We start from the raw sequence: 19,596 nt of genomic DNA, 5'->3' as shown, positions 1-19,596 counted from the left end.
AGAGAGAGAGAGAGAGAGAGAGAGAGAGAGAGAGAGAGAGAGAGAGAGAGAGAGAGAGAGAGAATAGGTCATAGTCGTGAGGGTGGGTGGCTCCTTCCTCTCCCTCCTCTCTCTCCCTCCCACTTGCAGTTCCTGGATGTGGAGGGAATGGCGCCTGTAGGGTTTAAGGGGGGGGTGAGGGAGGTCAGGAGGAGGAGGAGATATTGTACTCTAAGCTTTCAATGCACACCTACTTTTCTTGGCTCCTCCTCCTCTTCCTCCTCCTCCTCCTCCTCCTTCGTCTCTCTCCTTTTCCTTCTCTTAACTTCTTTTTCTCTCTCCACATCTTTCCTCCATTTATTTGAACCCTATTTTCCTCCACCTCTTATCTCTCCTTCTGTGTGTGTGTGTGTGTGTGTGTGTGCGTGTGCGTGTGCGTGTGGTTGCTTGGGGGATCTACAGGGTGGCACAAAAACTTCTTAAGGTTGAGGGACAGGTGGAGGGAGAGGTGGAGGGGAGGAGGGAAGAGATGGAGAGATGAAGGAAGGGGGGAAGGGTGGAAGAATGGAGATGCTAGAGAAGAGGTGGAGGGAAGAAGGGAAGGTGGATAGAAGAGGGGAAGGTGGAGGGAAGAAGGGAGTGGTCATGGAGGGGATGGAGGCTACAGGTGGAGGGGAGAAGGTTGGGATGAAGGAGGGGGTAGAGGGAAAGGGGTGCAGGTAAGGAGGTAAAGAGGGGGGAGGGGGGAGAGAAGTCCTTGGAGGGGCGGGGTGAGGATGGAGGTGGCCCCAGTCTGTCAGTCCTGCCCTGGGCGCGGACACTGGCACACGGCACACCCCAGACCCGCCCTGGCACTCTCACTCACTCTCACTCACTCTCACTCACACTCACTCGTTATCTCTATTTCTCAGTGTCTCTCGCTACCCAAACCTCCATTTCAATTCTACTTTTTTTTTCTCGGCCTATTTTACGTCCACTCTCACTCACTCACTCTCTCACTTTCACTCACTCACTCACTCTCTCACTTTCACTCACTCACTCTCACTCACTCACTCACTCGTTATCTCTATCTCTCAGTGTCTCTCGCTACCCAAACCTGCATCATTCTACATTTTTTCTCGTCCTCTTTTTCGTCCACTCTCACTTTCACTCTCACTATCTCTAATTATCTCCCAGTCTCTCTCTTCCTCTCTCTCTCTCTCTGTCTCTCTCTCTCTCTCTCCCCTCAATCGCGGTTTTCAGTTCTCACATTCCGCCTTTTTTTCTTTTCTCTCATACTGTGTTACTTCTCTCGCTCGCTCACTTTCCCTCTCTCTATCTCACTCACTATCTCTAATTATCCCTGTCTTCCTCTCTCCCTCTCTTACTCGCCCTGTTTCCCAGCTCTCTCACTCTCGCTTTCACACGCACTCCCTTGCTCTCATACCCTTTACTTGCTCTCCCACGCTCCCACACTCACTCCCTCTCTCCCTTCCGTTACTCACCCTTTATTCCTCTTCTCCCTCATTCCCTCTCTCCCTTACTCCTTGTCATACGAAGAGGGGAGCTTACTTCTAATCCCACTCCTCTCCCTCACCTCTCCCTCTTCTCTTCCTATTCTCCCTTACCACTAATCTCCCTCTGAGTGAAGTGCCGCGCGGCGTAAGGTGGAGTTAGTGCCTGTTTAGTGGTTAGTGCCAGAGGAGGGCCAGAGTTAGTGGTGGTGAGTGCCTCTAAAGAACAGTGCATGGTGGAAGTGTGGAAACAGATGGTGTGATGTGTGCGTTCGTGTGTTCGTGTGGATAAGGGGACGGTTAGTGATGGTGAGGTGACTGTGAACTGTATTGTGAAGCTTCTTTTATGTGACTGGAAGTAAGAACAATTAGTCATGGTGAAGGTATAGTGTCCGTGTGTGACTGTAAGGTAGTGACAGTCAAAGATGGTGAAAGTATAGTGGTGCTGTGACTGTGTATACAAAAGATGGTGATGGAACTATAGTGATTGTGACTGTGAAAAGGGACAGTTGATTATGGTGAAGTTATGGTGTTCGTGTAACCTATGTAAAGAAAGAACAGTCAATAGGGGAATGGAACTGTAGTGATTATAGTGTTTATGTGACTGTGAAAACAAAAGACAGTCATTGATGGTGATGGAACTGTTGTGATTGTGACTGTGAAAATGGGAGAGTTGATTATGGTGAAGTTATGGTGTTCGTGTAACCTATGTACAGAACAATCAATAGGGGAATGGAATTGTAGTGATTATAGTGTTTATGTGACTGTGAAAATAGTCATTGATGGTGAAGATGTGGTGTTCGTATTACTGCAAACAAACGATATTAATTTATGGTGATGGAAATATAGTGTTTACATGTAACCGCTTAAACAAAAGTCAGTTAACGATGGTGATAAAGTTATAGTGTTCGTGTGACGGCAAATAAGTGAGTCAGTGATAATGGTGATGATGGTGATATAGTGCTCGTGTGTGTGTTCGTGCGTGTGTGTGTGTCAACAAGTGCGTGGTGAGGGTCGCGGTGATGCCAGTACCGTGAGAACCTGGAAGAGGCGGATTGAATTATCGTATTTCACCAAACAACTTTTTTTTTGCTTGTTATACGCCTCCTGGTGACGTGTGTGTGTGTGTGTGTGTGTTGGGGGGGGGGCGTATAAGGTGAAAGCGAGTCGAGTGCTGTGGGCCATATTTTTAAACATTTCTGCGCCCAAGAACACGTAATTTACTAGTCTTTCGTGGGAGTTTAGGGCATTTCCAGGGGTACTTTTATGACCATGGTGGTAGTCTGAGCCTTCTTATGTACCGTGAACCTGAAAGAACACTCATTAGAACTCGATTAGCCTCCTTTTTGGCCTTTGGAAATAGTTGGTGTGAGGGGCGGGAGCGTCTGACAATGCCAACCTTAGTTTTATTCTGCCTCCGAGTGCCAGGCATGTGCCGCGACACCTTTCTGAATGCCAAGTGTCTGCGTTTTTTTTTTTTTTTGTCGAGTCTCATTGATTTGTTGTTTTGCGCTTGTATACCTGTTGTTGTCATTTTCCCTCGGTGCCATATAAGGAAAGGATAAATCAAGTGCCAAGTGTCAAATTGTCTTGAGTGAGTGCCAAGCTTGTACGCTATTATTTATTTATTTATCTATTTATTCTTTATTATTTTTTGAAAATGTCAATTCGTGGACAGCAAAAATCATGAAGCTAAAATAAAGAGATGCATTTCGTATCGTGCCAAATCGCAAAAAGGTAAAGTTAAGGGCATACGTTATAGCTGCGCGTGGCCTCGGCGTTCAACTCCGTCACACTGGCCCTTAAGATGGATTTAAAAGCGTTAGGTTATGAAAAAGGAATCCTAAAGCGAAGATATGGAAAGATGCATTGCGTACTGTGCCAAATCGTTTAAAAAGTTCAGGTAAGGATAGGTGCGCGTGGCCTCGGCGTTCATCTCCGTCACACTGGCCCTTAAGATGGATTTAAAAGCGTTAGGTTATGAAAAAGGACCAAAAAGCGAAGATATGGAAAGATGCATTGCGTATTCAGACACATCGTAAAAAGGTGAAGTTAGGGGCATACGCTGTAGTTCCACGTGGCGTAGGTCGGATATATTAAGACGAATTTGAAAGCGTTAGGTTATAAAAATAGACTCCATATTCCGTGCCGCATGTTGGAGGAAGACGTAACCATGAGTGCCACAGTGCAGTCGTCGGAAACAGAGTGCCAGTCAAGCGTGTGGCACTAATAGAGCTGTTAACGCGGTGCCATTATGCAAAACAAGACACTGAAATATTGGTGTGTGTGTGTGTGTGTGTGTGTGTGTGTGTGTGTGTGTGTGTGTGTGTGTGTGTGTGTGTGTGTTTCGAGGTTACACACACGTCTGCTTAGGTACACAGACAGGCCGGCCAGACGTGTGTGTGTTTATGTATGTTTTTTTTTGTACGTGTGTTTGTGGTGTGTCTGTGTGCGTGTCTATGTGTGTGTGTGTGTGTGTGTGTGTGTGTGTGTGTGTGTGTGTGTGTCAGTGTGAAGATGATAGGTGGAGAGATAGTGGTTTTGATGGTGATGGTAGTGTGATGGTGGTGATGGTGATGATAGTGGTGGTGAGGGAGGTGGCGGTGGTGATGGTGGTGGTAGTTGTAACGTTACTGAAAATGGAGGTGGTGGTGGTGGTGGTGAGGGAGGTGGCGGTGGTGATGGTGGTGGTAGTTGTAACGTTACTGAAAATGGAGGTGGTGGTGGTGATGATAGTGGTGGTGATGGTGATAGCGGTGTCAGTGAAAATGGAGGTGGTGATGGTGGTGATGGTGGTGGTGATAATTGCTACCCTTGCCCAGCCACCCAGCCATTGTGTGTATGTGTGTGTGTGTGTGTGTGTGTGTGTGTGTGTGTGTGTGTGTGTATGTGCTCTTGTTTGCGTTCGCGGGGGGGGGAGAGAGAGAGAGAGAGAGAGAGAGAGTTTGAACCAAGAGAGGAAAGAACAAGAGAATAAACTGAAGAAAGAGAAATAAGAAAGGATGTAATAAGGAAAGGAAAAGAAGAATGAAGGGAAAAAGGAGAGGAGGAATAAGAGAAGGAAGAAGGTGAAGGAAAAAAAAGGAGGAAAGGAACTCATGTAAGAGACTATTGATAAAAAAAAATCAAGAAACAAACAGACACGACTTAAAATATGACAAAGAGTGAAGTAAAACAAAAAAAGGACGGACATGAAAGAGAGCGATAAAAAAACAATAAACAAAACAAGGAAACTGGAGGAAATAGGTCATTAGAAGACTGACTAAAACAACAGTGAAACCAAAACAATAAACGAAGATATTAGACAACGCGAAACAGACCACTGGAACAAGACCGAAAAAACAACAACAACAACGGAGGAGAACACCAATAAAGAAAAAAATAAATCAAAGTAAACAAAGGAAAAACAGGAATAGAGGTAAACAATTAAATAGATGTGGATAAATAGACATAAATAAAATGATCATGAAAATAATATAATACCGATAACAACAGCAAAATTATAATACAGAAACACAAGCTAATAATAAAAATAAAATGTATAAAGAGACAAAACAATAAGAACATAATTAAAGAAGAAAAAAGAAAATAGACCCTCAATGATAAGTAAACAAATGATGGATGAGACAATATAAACAAAAGATCAAGATAGAAACAAAGAAAAAAATAACACTAGTAGAACAATTAAGAAAAAATGTGAAAAAAACAACAAACACAAAGATAGGAAACAGATAGACAGATTAATAGATAGGTAGATAGACAGATAGCTAGATAGACACATAGGAAGATAAGTAGATAAATAGATAGATATATAGACAGATAGGTAGAGAGAGAGAGAGGAACAGAGATAGATAGATAGATAAATAGACGGATAAAGTATGTAAAAAAAAAAGCAGAAAATATGAGAAAAACGAAATACCAGAAGCCGTACCACAGACACACACACACGAAAAAAGAACATAAAAAACAACATGTCAGGGAAGGCAAACGGGACCACCAATAGAGAGAAAAAAATACTAACCTGAGCCACACAATAGAATCAATCGGGGCGGGAACGAGATCGGTACCTGATACCCGACACGGATTTAGACAACAAAAGAAGGGACTCGAACCTGGACACGAGCTAAAGGACAGACCCACAATAGACCAAGACAGAGAGAGAGAGACCAGATGTGACCAAGGGCAGACCAATCATTTTGTTGCTTACAGACGTAGAAGGAAGGAAGGAAAGGAGGAATAGAGGTGATGTGAAGAGAGGAGAACAAAAAGAAAGGTGTGAGAATGGCAGATGAGGAAAATAATATGAGAAAGGAAGGAAGAAAGGACGCATTTGATAAGGCCAGAGGAGACCAAGGGCAGACCAATCATTTCGGGGCTTTCAGACTTAGAAGGAAGGAAGGAAAGGAGGAATGGAGGTGATGTGAAGAGAGGGAAAAAAAAAAGTGTGAGAATGGCAGTTGAGGAAATTAATATGAGAAAGGAAGGAAGGAAGGAAGGACGCATTTGATAAGGCTTTCGTAGAGGTTGTGTTAGTATTTCCAGGGGTAGTTTTATGAGCCTGGCGATAGTTTGACAAGGCTTCTGTATCATGAACGTGGAAAAACACTCATTAGAACCCGACTTATCTCTTTTGTGGCCCTTGGAAATAACGTCTGAGAATTGGGCCTTTACACACACATTTCATAAGGCTTTGGTAGAAGTTGTGGCAGTATTTCCATGGGTTGTTTTATGAGCCTAGTGATAGTTTGACAAGACTTCTGCACCGTGAATATGGAAAATACTCATCAGAACCCGACTCATCATCTTCGTGGCCTTTGAAAATAGTTGTTGGTAGAGGCTGTGTTAGTGTTTCCATGGGTAGTTTAATAAGCCTAGTGATAGTTTGACAAGGCTTCTGTATCATGAACGTGAAAAATACTCATCAGAACCCGACTCATCTTCTTCGTGGTCTTTGAAAATAGGTGTTGGTAGAGGCTGTGTTAGTGTTTCCAGGGGTAGTTTAATAAGCCTAGTGATAGTTTGACAAGGCTTCTGTATCATGAACGTGGAAAATACTCATCAGAACCCGACTCATCTTCTTCGTGGCCTTTGAAATTAATTGTTGTCAGAGCCGAAAACGTCAGAGAATACGAACCCCTAAATTGTTGACCGCGTGTTGACCTGACCATACCAGACTTGACCAGACCGGAAATCAACCAGAAATCGACCACATAGACCAGAACAGAACAAGGTCATCGTCTTATAATCGACCAATGGCTTCCTTTCCCCTCTTTTTTTCCTTCTTTCATTCGTTCCTTCCCTTCTTTCTTGTGTCCTTTCTTTCATCCTTGTTTTCCCTTTCTTGCGTATTTCTTTCCTTCCTTCTTTCCTCCCACCTCTGTTGTTCTTCCTTCCTTCCTTACTTTCTCTTTTTTTTCCTTCGTTTTTTCATTCTTTTCCTTCTTCGTCCTTCATCTATTTCCGCTCATTTTTTCTCCCTTCCTTCGTTTCCTCTTTTTTCCTTCCTTCATTCTTTCCTTACTTTCTCCTTTTTTTCCTTCGTTCATCCATTCTTTTCCTCCTCCTTCGTCCTTCATTTTTTCCGCTTCTTTTTCTTCCTTTCCTTACTTCCCTTTTTTTTCCTTCCTTCCTTCCTTCCTCTCATTTTTCCCCTTCCGTAAGTCCTTCCGTTTGACCTTCCTATATTTTCCTTTATTTTTTTTGTATTCTTTCGTGTCATTCATCCCCTTTCTTCCTCCTCTCATATATCAGTAGCTCTTTTCCTCTCTTTTTCACTTTTCTCTCCTCTGTCTCATTTAATTTTTCTTCCTCTTTTTCCTTGTCTTCCATCCCCTCATTTCATCTTTCCTTCCTTTTTTCCTTCCTCCCTTTCTGCTTTTCTCTTTTTACCTCTCTTCTCTCTTCTTCTCTCTTTATATATATATCTCCTTTCTCCGGGTGGTGGTGGTGTGGTGGTGGTGGTGGGTGGTGGGTGTGGTGGTGGTGTGTCATCTTGCTTATCTTGAAGGAACAGACCTGCCTGGGCACCCACCACCATTCTACCCACCCACCACCACACCACCACCCACCACCTTTTTCTTTTTCTTTCCTTTTTTTCTTTTTTTTTTTCTTTTCTTTTTCTTTTATTTTTCTTTTTATTTTTTATTTCTTTATTTCCTTTCTTTTTTTTTTCCATCTTCTCTTTCTCCTCTTTCCTTCTTCCTTTCACTCTCTCTTCCTTTTTCTTTCTTTTTTCTTTCTTTTCCCTTCTTTTTCTCCCTCTTTCCTTTATTCCTTCCTTCCTTCCTTCCTTCCTTCCTTTCTTTCTTTCTTTCTTTCTTTCTTTCTCTCTTTCCTTCCTTCCTTCCTTCCTTCCTTCCTATCCTCACATCCCTTTCTCACTCCTTGCCTCTTTTCCTTCCTATCCTTGTATAATTCCATGGTAAGACCGCACCTCGAGTATGCAGTGCAGTTCTGGTCTCCCAATTACAGAAAGGACATTGCTTTACTGGAAAGGATTCAACGACGCGCCACAAAGATGATTCCAACCTTCAGGGCTCAACCGTACGAGGAACGACTCAAGCGACTCAATCTCTTTACATTGGAGAAAAGACGTCTACGAGGGGATATGATTCAAGTCTTCAAGTATCTAAAAAAGTTCAATAACGTCGATTACTCCAAATTCTTTGAACAGCAAACCAACTCAAGAACTAGAAATAACGGTTTACCCATTCAGTCGAGTCGATGTAACACAGACATTGGAAGGAGTTTCTTTTCAAACCGAGTCATCCGCCACTGGAACAATCTTCCATCAGAAGTAGTAAATGCGAATACCATCAACTCCTTCAAATATAGAATCGACCGTCATTTCGCTGCGTCAGGAGTAAACTGAATAACGAGGGGCTTCCATCTGCTCCTCAATATCGAGGTGCTTTCATCTGCTCACCAAGCCCCAAGTGGCGGTCGAGCAGATTAAATCACCCAAGCGGGCGACCTCGTAATGAGCCAATAGGCTTTCTGTTGCCTGCATTTCCATGTTTCCATGTTTCCTCCTTTTCTTCTCTTTTCATACCATCTCCCTCCCTTCCATCCTTCTGTTCCTTTCCTCACTTTCCTTTGCTTCCCTTCCTTCTTTCCTCCTTTCCCTCTCGTTTTTCTTTCCATTTCCATCCATTCTTTCCTTCCTCCCTTCCTTCCTCTCATATTCCTTTCCTCATCTGCCTTTCTGACATTTTTTTCCATCTCTTCACACCACTTCCAATCCTCCCTTCCTTCCTCTCCTACCCCATCATCTTCCTCCTTCACCTCTCGTGCTCTCCCTACCTCCCTCCCTCTGTGTGAACCCTGTGGCATGACGAAAGAAAAGATCCATTCATTACCTCGGTGGCAGGAAACAGGACGCGGCGATATGAAAATGATGGATGTCCGCGGAAGACGAGACAGCGGCGAAGTGCAAATTGTCGCTGATACAGGAATGGGAGAGATTAATGGATGCTGAATGGATGCTGTGCCCGTCTCTTTATCTCACGCGCTTATTCAACAGCTCAGCGGCGCGAAACGAGAGGCGATGCACACGGGAGAAATGGATAACCGCGAAACTTGAGTCACTTCGCGAAATATGAGATCGCGAAGGTTGAATGGTCTCTTTTTATGCGCGGATTGGAAAGTGTTGTAGATGTTGATTTGTCCTTCCTTCCTCCCTTACTTCCCTCCTTTTTCCTTGGTTCACTCATTTTCTTCCTACTTTTTCATCCTTCAATCCTTTCCTTTCTTTTCTACTTTCTTTTTCCTTTCTTCCTTTTTTTCTTTCTTCTTTGCTTTCTTTTTCCTTCCTTTCTTCCTTCTTTTTCCCTTTCATTCATTCTTTTCCTCCTTTTTCGTTCTTCATTCCTTTCTTCTCTACTTTCTTTTTCCTTCCTTACTTCCCTCTTCTTTTCCTTCGTTCATTCCTTCTTTTCCTCCTCTTTCGTCTTTTTTCCTTCCTACTTTTCCTCTTTTTATTTATTCCGTTCATTCCTTAATCTCTCCTTTTTTTGTCATTCCTTCATTCCTTGTTGTAGTGTATTCACCTATTTACACCAATTTGCCTATTTACCTATTTGTTTGTATTTACACTCGCAAAACACATGATATTTTTATTCGCGAGAGATGAGACAGCCGAGAATGAGAACTTATTTGTTTGTATTTACACTCACAAAACACATGATATTATTCGCGAGAGATGAGACAGCCGCGAATGAGAGAGTGCCATTTTATATATAGATTGGAAAGAGTTTAAGATATCGTGTGTTCTTTACCTTATAAACACACGCGAAAAACTTGCTATTTGTGATTAATTCGAATTGGAAAGAGTTAGGTGTAGTGTCTCCTTTAACTTTTTTGTTTTGTTTATTGTTCGCGAAAGGTGAGACATCCGCGAAATTCAAACAGTCTTTTTTTTATGATGCACAGATATGAAAGTTACGATTTATTGTTATTTACTGAGTTATTTATGATTCGGGAAAGTCAAGAGCTCTTTTTAAACACTGACAGTAAAGAGGCAATTGTAGTGTGTGTCCTTTACCTTATACCCACGCGAAAAACGTTATTTATTTTGCGCGAGAGATGAGACGTTCGATAAATCTAAACAGTCTTCTCATAGGCGGGGATAGGAAAGAGTTATATGTAGAGTGTCTTTCTTTACCTTCCTTCCTTCCTTCTTTTGTCATACACGGATCAGAAAATTGTATGCCTCGTGACCTTCTTTGCCTTCTTTATTTGTTGTTCGCGAAAGATGAGACATTCGCGGAAGCCAGACAGCCTTTCCCGCGTGTGTTACCCTTTGACCTTATCAGCGGACGCGAAGGTCGAACACGCACTAGACTCGTGAAGCGCGAAACCGGCGAAACTCGAATCTTACTCGTTAAACACAAAGAAACTCACGAAATACAAGTAATTCGTGAATTGAAAAGATTTGATCTGGTGTTCGTGTGTTTCTTTTCGCCTCACGTCTTAGTTTCAATGTTAAGGTGATGTGACTTTAACGAAACTTATCTTACTTGCTAAACAGAAGAAACACGAAATTTAAATAGTTTCTTGCACGTGAATTGAAAAAGAGTTGAAGTTCATGAGTTTCTTTTTACTTAACGCTTCTTAGTTTGTTGGTTTAGGTGATGTGACTTTAGCGAAACTTACCTTACTCGCCAAACAAAAGAAACACGAAATTTAAATAGTTTCTTATATACGTGAATTGAAAAGAGTTGGTGGTCGTGTTTATCTCTCCACCTCACGTGAATTAGTTAAGGGGATATTGCACCGGGCATATTTTCCGTGGATCTTCAGTCAAACCACGATTTCCGCTGACGTGGCTCTCAATTGTTTGTTGTTATTGTTGCTGATGAAGATGATGAGTAATACCGTCGTCCTTCAGTGAAATCTACCGTAGCTTTGGAAGATCGTGGACACGTCAGAAAACCACGCAAATATGAGAACCACGCCAGCGGAAATCGTGGTTTGACTGAAGATCCACGGAGAATTTGCCCAGTGTAATAGTCCCTTTAGTTTGTTAAGGGTGTTTTATTTATGCGAATCTCGAATCTTACACTCGCCCAACAGAAGAAACACTCACGAAATTCAAATAGGTCGTGAATTAAAAAAAAAAAAAATACTGTTCGTTCTCTTCGCCTCACGTGTGGTTGTCAAAGTGGGGTTCGTTCTCACCTGCGGCTTCCTCGTTACCTGAGTTACCTGGCGGCGCACCTGAGGCCTTCTCCAGGTGCCCGCGGCCTTGTGCAGGTAATTACAGGTCGCCTCGCCTCATTGGCTGCGAGTGTTATTTAATGTTACGCTCCACCCTCCATTTTTCTTCTCTTTCTTCCCCCGCCTTTACTCTTTTTTTTCTTCTTTTTCTTCTCTCCCCTTCCATTCTTCTATTCTTCCTCCATCATCTTCTTTCTTCCCCCCTTCCTTTTTCTTTTTCTTCCCTTCCATTCTTCTATTCTTCCTTCATCATTATCTTTCTTTCCCCTCTTCTTTTTTTTATTTTTCTTCCTTCCTCTGCTATTCTTCCTCCATCCTCTTTCTTGCTTTCTCCTTCCTCCCATACTTCTCTCTCCCTTTGCCTCTTCTTCCCCCGTCCTCTTCTTTTATTCCCTCTTCTTTCCCCTTTTCCTCATTTTCTTCCTTCCCCTTCCATTTTTCTATTCTTCCTCCATCCTCTTTCTTTCCTCTTCCTCCCATTCTTCTCTCTCCCTTCGCCCATTCTTCCTCCATTCTGCTCTTTTCTTTCTTCTTCCCTTTCCTTTTTTTTATTTTCCTTCTCCCTTTGCCCAATCTCCCTCCCCCTATTCTTTTTTTTCCTTCCCCCTTTCCTTCTCCTCCCTTCGCCTATTCTTCCCCATCCTCTTCTTTCCTCCCCTTCCCCTTTTTTAATTTTCCTTCTCTCCTCCCTTCGTCTATTCTTCCTCCATCCTCTTTGTTTTCTCTTCCTCCCTTTTTTTTGCCCTCCTTCCTCTCCCTTGTTTTTTTTTTAACCTCCCTTTTTTCCCTCTATTCTCCCTTTCTTTTCTCCTTCCTTCACGTATTCTCCTCCCTCCTCCTCCACTTTTTTCTTCCTTCCTCTCCCTTTTGTCCTCCCTGTCTCCGTTTCTCTCCCTTCCCTTCCCCTTCCTCCTCACCTTCTATTTTCTCTGTTTTCTTCATCTTTTTCTTCCTCATTTCCTGCAGTCTATTTATTTTTCTTCCATCTTTTCTTTTATTCTTTTCCTCCCTTTTCTCTTTTCACCCTCTTTCCTCTCCTTCATTTTTACTTTTTTTCTTCCTCCTGTTCCTCCATTCCTGTTCTTACGTTCTTCTCTCGCCTCTTCTCCCTCACGTCTTTCCTCCTCTTCCTCTCCTCCTCCTCCTCCTCCTCCCTCTTCACTTCCCGTTACCTCTCTCTTAAATTTCTCATCCCTTCTTTCCCTCTCTCTCTTCTTCTCTCTTCTTCTCTTGTTTTTCTCCGTGTCTTCTCTCTCTCTCCTCCCAACTCATCATTTTTTCCTACCGCTCCTCTTCCCCTTCTTTTTCCCCTTCTTTTCCCCGTTATCTTCCCCCCTCTCCTCCCTTTTTTTTTCCCCCCTCATACCCGTCTTCCACACCCTCCTTTTTCTCTCCTTTCCCCGCCTTCCCTTCCCACATTTCTCATCTCCCCTCCTCCTCAACCTTCTAATTCTGTTTTTTTTTCTCTTATCTCCTGTTCCCCGCATTTCCCTTCTCATCCCCTTCTTTCCTCATCCTTCGTCTCCTTTTTCCTTCCCTTTTTTCCCTTTATCTCCCTATTCTATCATTCCACATCTCTTCTCCTCCCCTTCTTTCCCCATCCTTCCACTTCTTTTTCCTTTCATTTTTCCCTTTATCTCCCTATTCTCTCATTCCACATCTCTTCTCCTTCTCTTCTTTCCTCATCCTTCCACTCCTTTTTCCTTCCATTTTTTTCCCTTTATCTCCCTATTCTCTCATTCCTCATCTCTTCTCCTCCCCTTCCCTCCTCATCCCTCCACTTTTTTTTCCTTCTCTCTCTCCTTCATTCCCCATCCTCCTACTTTTTCCCCCGTATTTCATTCCCCATCCATCCCCATCAATCCTAAGGTGTCGCAGGATATGGAAAGATCCTTCGCCGTGTTCCCCGCCACCAGACATGCCTCAAAGGACTTGCTGGTGAGCTCTCGCGGTTCTTAGAATGTCCTACAGTGCGCCTCCTACCCTGGAGATCCTGCCTGGGCAAGCGGGGAAGGAAGGACATGAAGGAGCGGGGGAGGGAGCACTTGAAGGACAGATAGGATTCCCCCAGCATCTCCCGGCCTCAGATCCTCACGCGTATCCTTGGTATCCTTGCCCTGTCCTTCACTCCGCGCCTGACCCACACCCACGCCCTCACCCACGCCCTCGCCCACGCCCTTTGCACTCTTCACGCGCCGCAGGACCCAGGACCAGTCACCCGTGCCCTCCAGACCTGTTCCAAGGATCCTGCACCGCTGAAGGATGTGCTGAGATCCTACACTCCTTATCAGCCCATTCTCAGCCCTCCACAGACCTCTCACAGTCCTTCACAGCCTCCTCTCAGCCCCAAGCATTTACAGACACAGACAAAACAGACAGGATTCCTTGCACGGATCACCACAACGTCATCAGAATACCAGACGCACACACGCACGCACACTCTCACAATGGGTACACAGACACACACTACACTCTCCCTCGCACCCATACACCCCCCAACCCCCCTCACCACGCACACGCACACACTCACCCACGCACTCACGCACACGCACACACGGGTGATGTACGTATCTTGCACACATACGAAAAGATGCACTCGCTACCCACGCACACAAATGGTGATGATGGGGAAACTCATCACCACCATACGTCATCATCACCATCTTCATCACCACCACCACCACCGGAGGAAGTCATGCATTCTGCCATCACCAATCCATCTTCATCACCGTTGTCATCACCACCATCTCAGGTTATCATCCCCATCAAGAACAATACCATTTTTCATCACCTCATGTCACCACCATCACCACCACCGCATCACACCACCAAAACGGAGATCTCTCATCACCACTTTTCGTCATCACCACCACCATCACCATCACCAGTACCACACTCCGCCGTGAACCCTCTCTATCATCACCACGACACCTCATCAACATCACCACCATCACCATCACCACCACATCCCTCCACCACCAATCCTCTGTTCTGCCAAATTCAAGAGGCATTTCCTTCACCGTCATCACCACTACCATCACCACCACCTTCACCACATCACCACCACCATCACAATGCATCACCACCACCGTCACCACCATACCCTGCAGACCATGAAGACACCCCATCATCACCACCACCAAACACCACACAACGCCTGGACTCATCACCACCTACACCAAATAACACCGTAAACCAACACCACAACCACATCAACACCACACCGCCACAAACACCACCACCACAAGAATATTTTGAGAGAGAGGAGCTGAAGGAGGTGAAGGAAGAGGAGGAGGAGGAGGAAGAGGATGAGAAAGGAGGAGGAGGAGATTGTGATGAAGAGAAGAGACAGGAGGAGAGAAAGAGGAAGACAGGTCTGGTAAAATGGTCAATATCCCCGGTCTTCAAAATTGGCGGTGAGGACAGTGGTGAAGATGGTGATGAGTATGGCCGACGTGGTGGTGATGACAACACCAAACGCATCACCACCAGAACGGGTAGCAGCAGCAGCAATGACAGTGGCTGCGCGGACAACGACGATTTCTACACCAACACCACCACAAACACCAGACACTCACCACTCTCATCATCACCACCAACTGCATCACCACCCAAACGACGCTTCTCCCTCAACACCACAAGCACCACCGCAACCCCCACCGCCGCCAATAGAGTCTTAGGAAGGAAGTTATCAGGAGAAAGTGCGAGGCTATTCCGAAGACAAAGATCGCAAGAAATTTTACTAGCACGACGAAATGCTTTGGCGTCGGCGGCGAAGGAGGAGGCAGCGGCTGGCGGGGGTGCAGAAGGGGGTGCTGGGGGGAGTGGAGGGGGCGTGGGGGGCCTGCTGCGGCGTGTGTCATCGGAGGGCATGATGTCAGCGCCCCTCCGTCGGCTCTCTGACCTAAGGAACATCACCTGGACGCTTGGACTGCAGATTCATGGTTCGATTCTCAACCTGGCGACGGAGAAGAGCAGGAAGCAGGTACATGTTTTGATTTACCTGTTGTTTTGTTTATTTTTTGATGGGTTGATGGTTTTGTTGTTTTGCTACATTTGTTTACTTTGTTTGTGTTTTTCTGGTTGATTGGACTTTATTTCTTATTCATTTGTTTATTTACTTGGAGAAGAAAAGGAAACATATTTGATTTGATTTACGTGTTGTTAACTTGCTCATCTATTTTCTTTGTTGATACTTTGATTACATACATGTTTTTATTTATTCACCTGTTTATTTTTTTTTGTGTTTTTTTTATGTATTTTTTAGAGGGGGAATGGATTACTTTTTTATTTTCTTTCTTTCTTGTTTACTTTTTTACCTTGTTGATACCTTGACTTGTTGATTGTTTTTTCTTCACCTATTTACTTCTTTATTTTTTTTTTGTTTGTTTTTTGGAGTGAAATGGATTGCTCTTTATTTCCGTATTTACGTGTTTATTTGCTTAATTGATTTGTTGATTCATCTTTCTGTTTATACATACATGAAGGAGGGGGACACGATTTTCTTCTTTTTTCTCTTTTTAACTTCAGAAAATAGACAAAAAATATTGATGATAATACTAATAATGATAGTTCTTTCCTCTTTTTAACTTGAGAAAATGGACAAAAATAATGATTGTGATAATAATAGTGATAATAATGATAGTTCTTTCCTCTTTTTAACTTGAGAAAACGGACAAAAATAATGATGGTAATAATAATAGTGATAATAATGGTAATCCCTTCCTCTTTTTAACTTGAGAAAATGAAAAAAAAATAACGATGATAATAATAATAATAATAATAATAATAATAATTCTTTCCTTCTTTTGACTTGAGAAAATGGACAAAAAAACTGATGATGATGATGATGGTGATGATCGGTTACCTGTGTTGTCATGTAATCACCTTCTTGGAACATGATTACCTGCTTGTTTTTCTTCTTTGTTATTGTTGTTCTCTCTTTAGGGCGTAGCGCAGGTAGGCTATTTCGGGCTCAGGTGGTCGCGGCGGGCGTGGTCAGCTTCGTTTTTCCTTCTTTTTTGTTGTTGTTGTTGTTGTTAATAGATAATGGCGCCGTAATTTTTCGTAATGAGTCAGCTTGTTAAAAGATGTGACATTACTTTTTTTTTTGTATCTTTAATCTGTTTTATTTTTTATTTTATTGTGTGTCATGTGCGTCATTTTGCTTTTTTCTGTTTCTTCTCGTTCGTCTGTCTTTTGTTTTTACTTTTTTTTCTCTCTATCACCATTTAAATAAGTAATGTCCTCTTTTTTTCTTTATTTCTGCTTCTGCAATTTCTAATCTACTACTACTACTATTACTACTACTACTACTACTACTACTACTACTACTATCCCCACCCTCACCACCACCACCACCACATCACCACCTTTTATCACCTTTCCGTTTTCTTTTATTGCAATTACCGTTTTGACTACCTATTGTGTGGGTGGGGGGGTGTACGTTTTGCCACGCACATACGTACACACACACATACCCTGAATAGCCGTGTGTATACCTGTGTGTGTGTGTGCGTGTGTGCGTGTGTATCTCCACGCGTGAGTGACTGGGTAAAGTGGTGAATACATGTGTGCGTTTTTTGTGGGCCCCCGTGTGCGTTTTTTACCTCCATGTGCGTGTCATTTGGTATCTGGAAGGCAAGTCCCACACCCTCACCTTTCCCCCCTTGCCCCCCCTCCCCCACCAAGGTTAAATGCTCACCTGGCCTTCTTGGTGGCTCTGGGCGGACAGGTAAGGGGGGAGGGGGAGATGGGGAGGGGGGAAGGGTGAAAGGCGTGGGAAGGGGAAAGGATAGATGGGTGTGGTAAGTGGGGTGGGTGGGTGAAGATTGAGGGTGGAGGGAGGCAAAGGTTAGGGGAGGGGAAAGAAAGGGAAAGGGAGGGGAGGTAGAACACGAAGGTAGAACATAAAGTAATGCAAGGGGAGAAAGAATGGGGAGACGGGAGGGATGGTTGAAGGGTGAAGGAGGGAGATAAAGGTTAAAGAAGGGGAGAAAAGGGTGAAAGGTTATGGAGGTGGAACATAAAGGAAGGGGAGAGGGAAGGTATGGTTGAGTGAAGAGGGAGATAAAGGTTATAGAATTAGAAAGAGAGGGAGAGGTGAGGGAGAGAGAAGTAATGGAAGGGAGAGAAGGGAGAGGTTGAATAAGGGGAAATGGGAGAAAGATGAGTGAGGGAGGGAGATTAAGGTTAAGAAAGGGGGAGGAAAGGGAAGGGTAAGGGAGAGAGAAGTAATGGAAGGGAGAGAAGGGAGAGGTTGAGTAAGGGGAAATGGGAAAAGGGTGAGTGAGTGACGGAGATTAAGGTTAAGAAAGGGGGAGGAAAGGGAAAGGTAAGGGAGAGAGAGGAGTCATGGGAGGGAAAATATGGAGAGAAGGGAAAGGAGGATGAAGACAGGAAAGGGAAAAAAATGGAAAAAGGGGAGGAATTTAAGTTATCTGGGGGTGAAAAAAAATGGGCTGTGGTTACTTTGGGTGATGGGGAATGGGTGAGGGGATGGAGTGACGATTGGGGAGGGAAAGGAGGAAAAGGTGAGGATAAGGAAGGGGAAGAAATGGGGAATGGGGAGAAGTTGAAGTTATCTGGGGGTGAAAAAATGGTTGTGGTTACTTTGGGTGATGGGGAATGGGTGAGGGGATGAAGTGACGATTGGGGAGGGAAGAGAGGAAACGATGAGGATAAGGAAGGAAAAGAAATGGGGAAGGGGAGGTTGAAGTTATCTTGGCGGAAAAAAAATGGGTTGTGGTTACTTTGGGTGATGGGGAATGGAGGGGGGGGGATGAAGTGACGATTGGGGAGGGAAGGGAGGAAAAGGTGAGGACAAGGAAGGGGAAGAAATGGGGAAGGGGGAGGTTGAAGTTATCTTGGCGGAAAAGAAATGGGTTGTGGTTACTTTGGGTGATGGGGAATGGGTGGGGGGATGGAGTGACGATTGGGAAGGGAAAAGAGAAAAAGGTGAGGACAAAGAAGGGGAAGAAATGGGGAAGGGGGAGGTTGAAGGTATCTTGGCGGAAAAGAAATGGGTTGTGGTTACTTTGGGTGATGGGGAGGTGATGGGGAAGCTGTGAATATAATGGGGAATGGATGAAAGGAAGGAGTGAAGATGTGGGAAGAGGGGAGGAACAAAAGTGTCTGATTTGGAAGCGAGATAATGAGATGGGAAGGGAAAAAAGAGTGATGGGTAATGAGGGGATGGGGAGAAAAAGGGTGGGGAGTTGCATGAGATTATTTGTGGGGAGGAAAAGGTGAAAGGGAAGAGAATGGATGGGATGGGAGGAGGGACGCAGGTAGAAGAAAAAAAAGGTAAGATAATTAGTGGATAGAAGAAATTAGAAGGAAGAAAAAAGGAGGAAGAAGAGAGGAAAGGAAGAGGAAAATGAAGAGAAGGGATGAGGAATGCGGGGAATGGGAGGAGGGACGAAGGTAGAAGAAAAAAAAAGGTAAGATAATTAGTGGATAAAAGAAATTAGAAGGAAGGAAAAAAGGAGGAAAGGGAGAGGAAAATGAAGGGAAGGGATGGAGAATGTCTGGGATGGGAGGAGGGAAGAAGGTAGAAGAAAAAAGGGTAAAATAATCAGTGGATAGAAGAAATTAGAAGGAAGGAAAAAAGGAGGAAAAGGAGAGGAAAATGAAGGGAAGGGATGAGGAATGTGGGGAATGGGAGGAGGGACGCAGGTAGAAGAAAAAAGGACAAGATAATTATTGAATAGAAGAAATTAGAAGGAAGAAAAAAGGAGGAAGAAGAGAGGAAAGGAAGAGGAAAATGAAGGGAAGAGATGGATAATGTCTGGAATGGGAGGAGGGACAGAGGTAGAAGAAAAAAGGACAAGATAATTATTGAATAGAAGAAATTAGAAGGAAGAAAAAAGGGGGAGAAGATAGGAATGAAAGAAGAAAATGAAGGAAAGGAATGGAGAATGTCTGGAATGGGAGGAGGGACAAAGGTAGAAGAAAAAAGGGTAAAATAATTAGTAGAGAGAAGAAATTAGAAAGAAGGAAAAAAGGAGGAAGATTGGAGAGGAAGAGGAAAAGGAAGGGAAGGGATGAGGTATGTGGGGAATGGGAGGAAGGACGAAGGTATGAGAAAAAAAAGGGTTGGATAATTAGTGGATAGAAGAAAATTTGAGAAGGAAGAAAAGGAAGAAGAAAAGGTGGGGGAAAGGATGAGGAACGTGAGGAAGGGGTAGGTAACAACAACAACAACAACAACAACAACAATAAGAATAATGATAAATAATAATAATAGTAGAAATAATAATAATCTGTAACTATTTTATTCCACGCATTTCTTGTTATCTTTGTAATGAGAGAGAAAAGAAGAAAAAGGAAAGGAAGAAATTAAGTAGAAAGGAAAGAAAAGAGAAAGGGAAGGAAGAAGACAAAGAAAAAAAAGTGATACGTGATA

General features: G+C 43.7%; 1 protein-coding gene across 1 annotated transcript; it reads left to right on the top strand.

Moving 5' to 3' along the window:
* Positions 1-734: 734 nt before the first annotated feature.
* Positions 735-15,276, top strand: LOC127005751 (uncharacterized). The gene is made up of 2 exons (XM_050874862.1): positions 735-1,681; positions 13,059-15,276. The coding sequence occupies exon 2, from the start codon at positions 13,150-13,152 to the stop codon at positions 15,274-15,276; it is 2,127 nt and encodes a 708-aa protein (XP_050730819.1). The 5' UTR covers positions 735-1,681; positions 13,059-13,149.
* Positions 15,277-19,596: the final 4,320 nt, after the last annotated feature.

The sequence above is a fragment of the Eriocheir sinensis genome, chromosome 30 (assembly GCF_024679095.1).
Source record: "Eriocheir sinensis breed Jianghai 21 chromosome 30, ASM2467909v1, whole genome shotgun sequence".
NCBI lineage: Eukaryota > Metazoa > Arthropoda > Malacostraca > Decapoda > Varunidae > Eriocheir > Eriocheir sinensis.
This window is presented reverse-complemented; position numbering and strand designations above follow the sequence as displayed.

Bases quoted from the DNA above. Each gene is read 5' to 3' on its own strand.
- LOC127005751 (XM_050874862.1), top strand. From the start codon at position 13,150: ATGTCCTACAGTGCGCCTCCTACCCTGGAGATCCTGCCTGGGCAAGCG.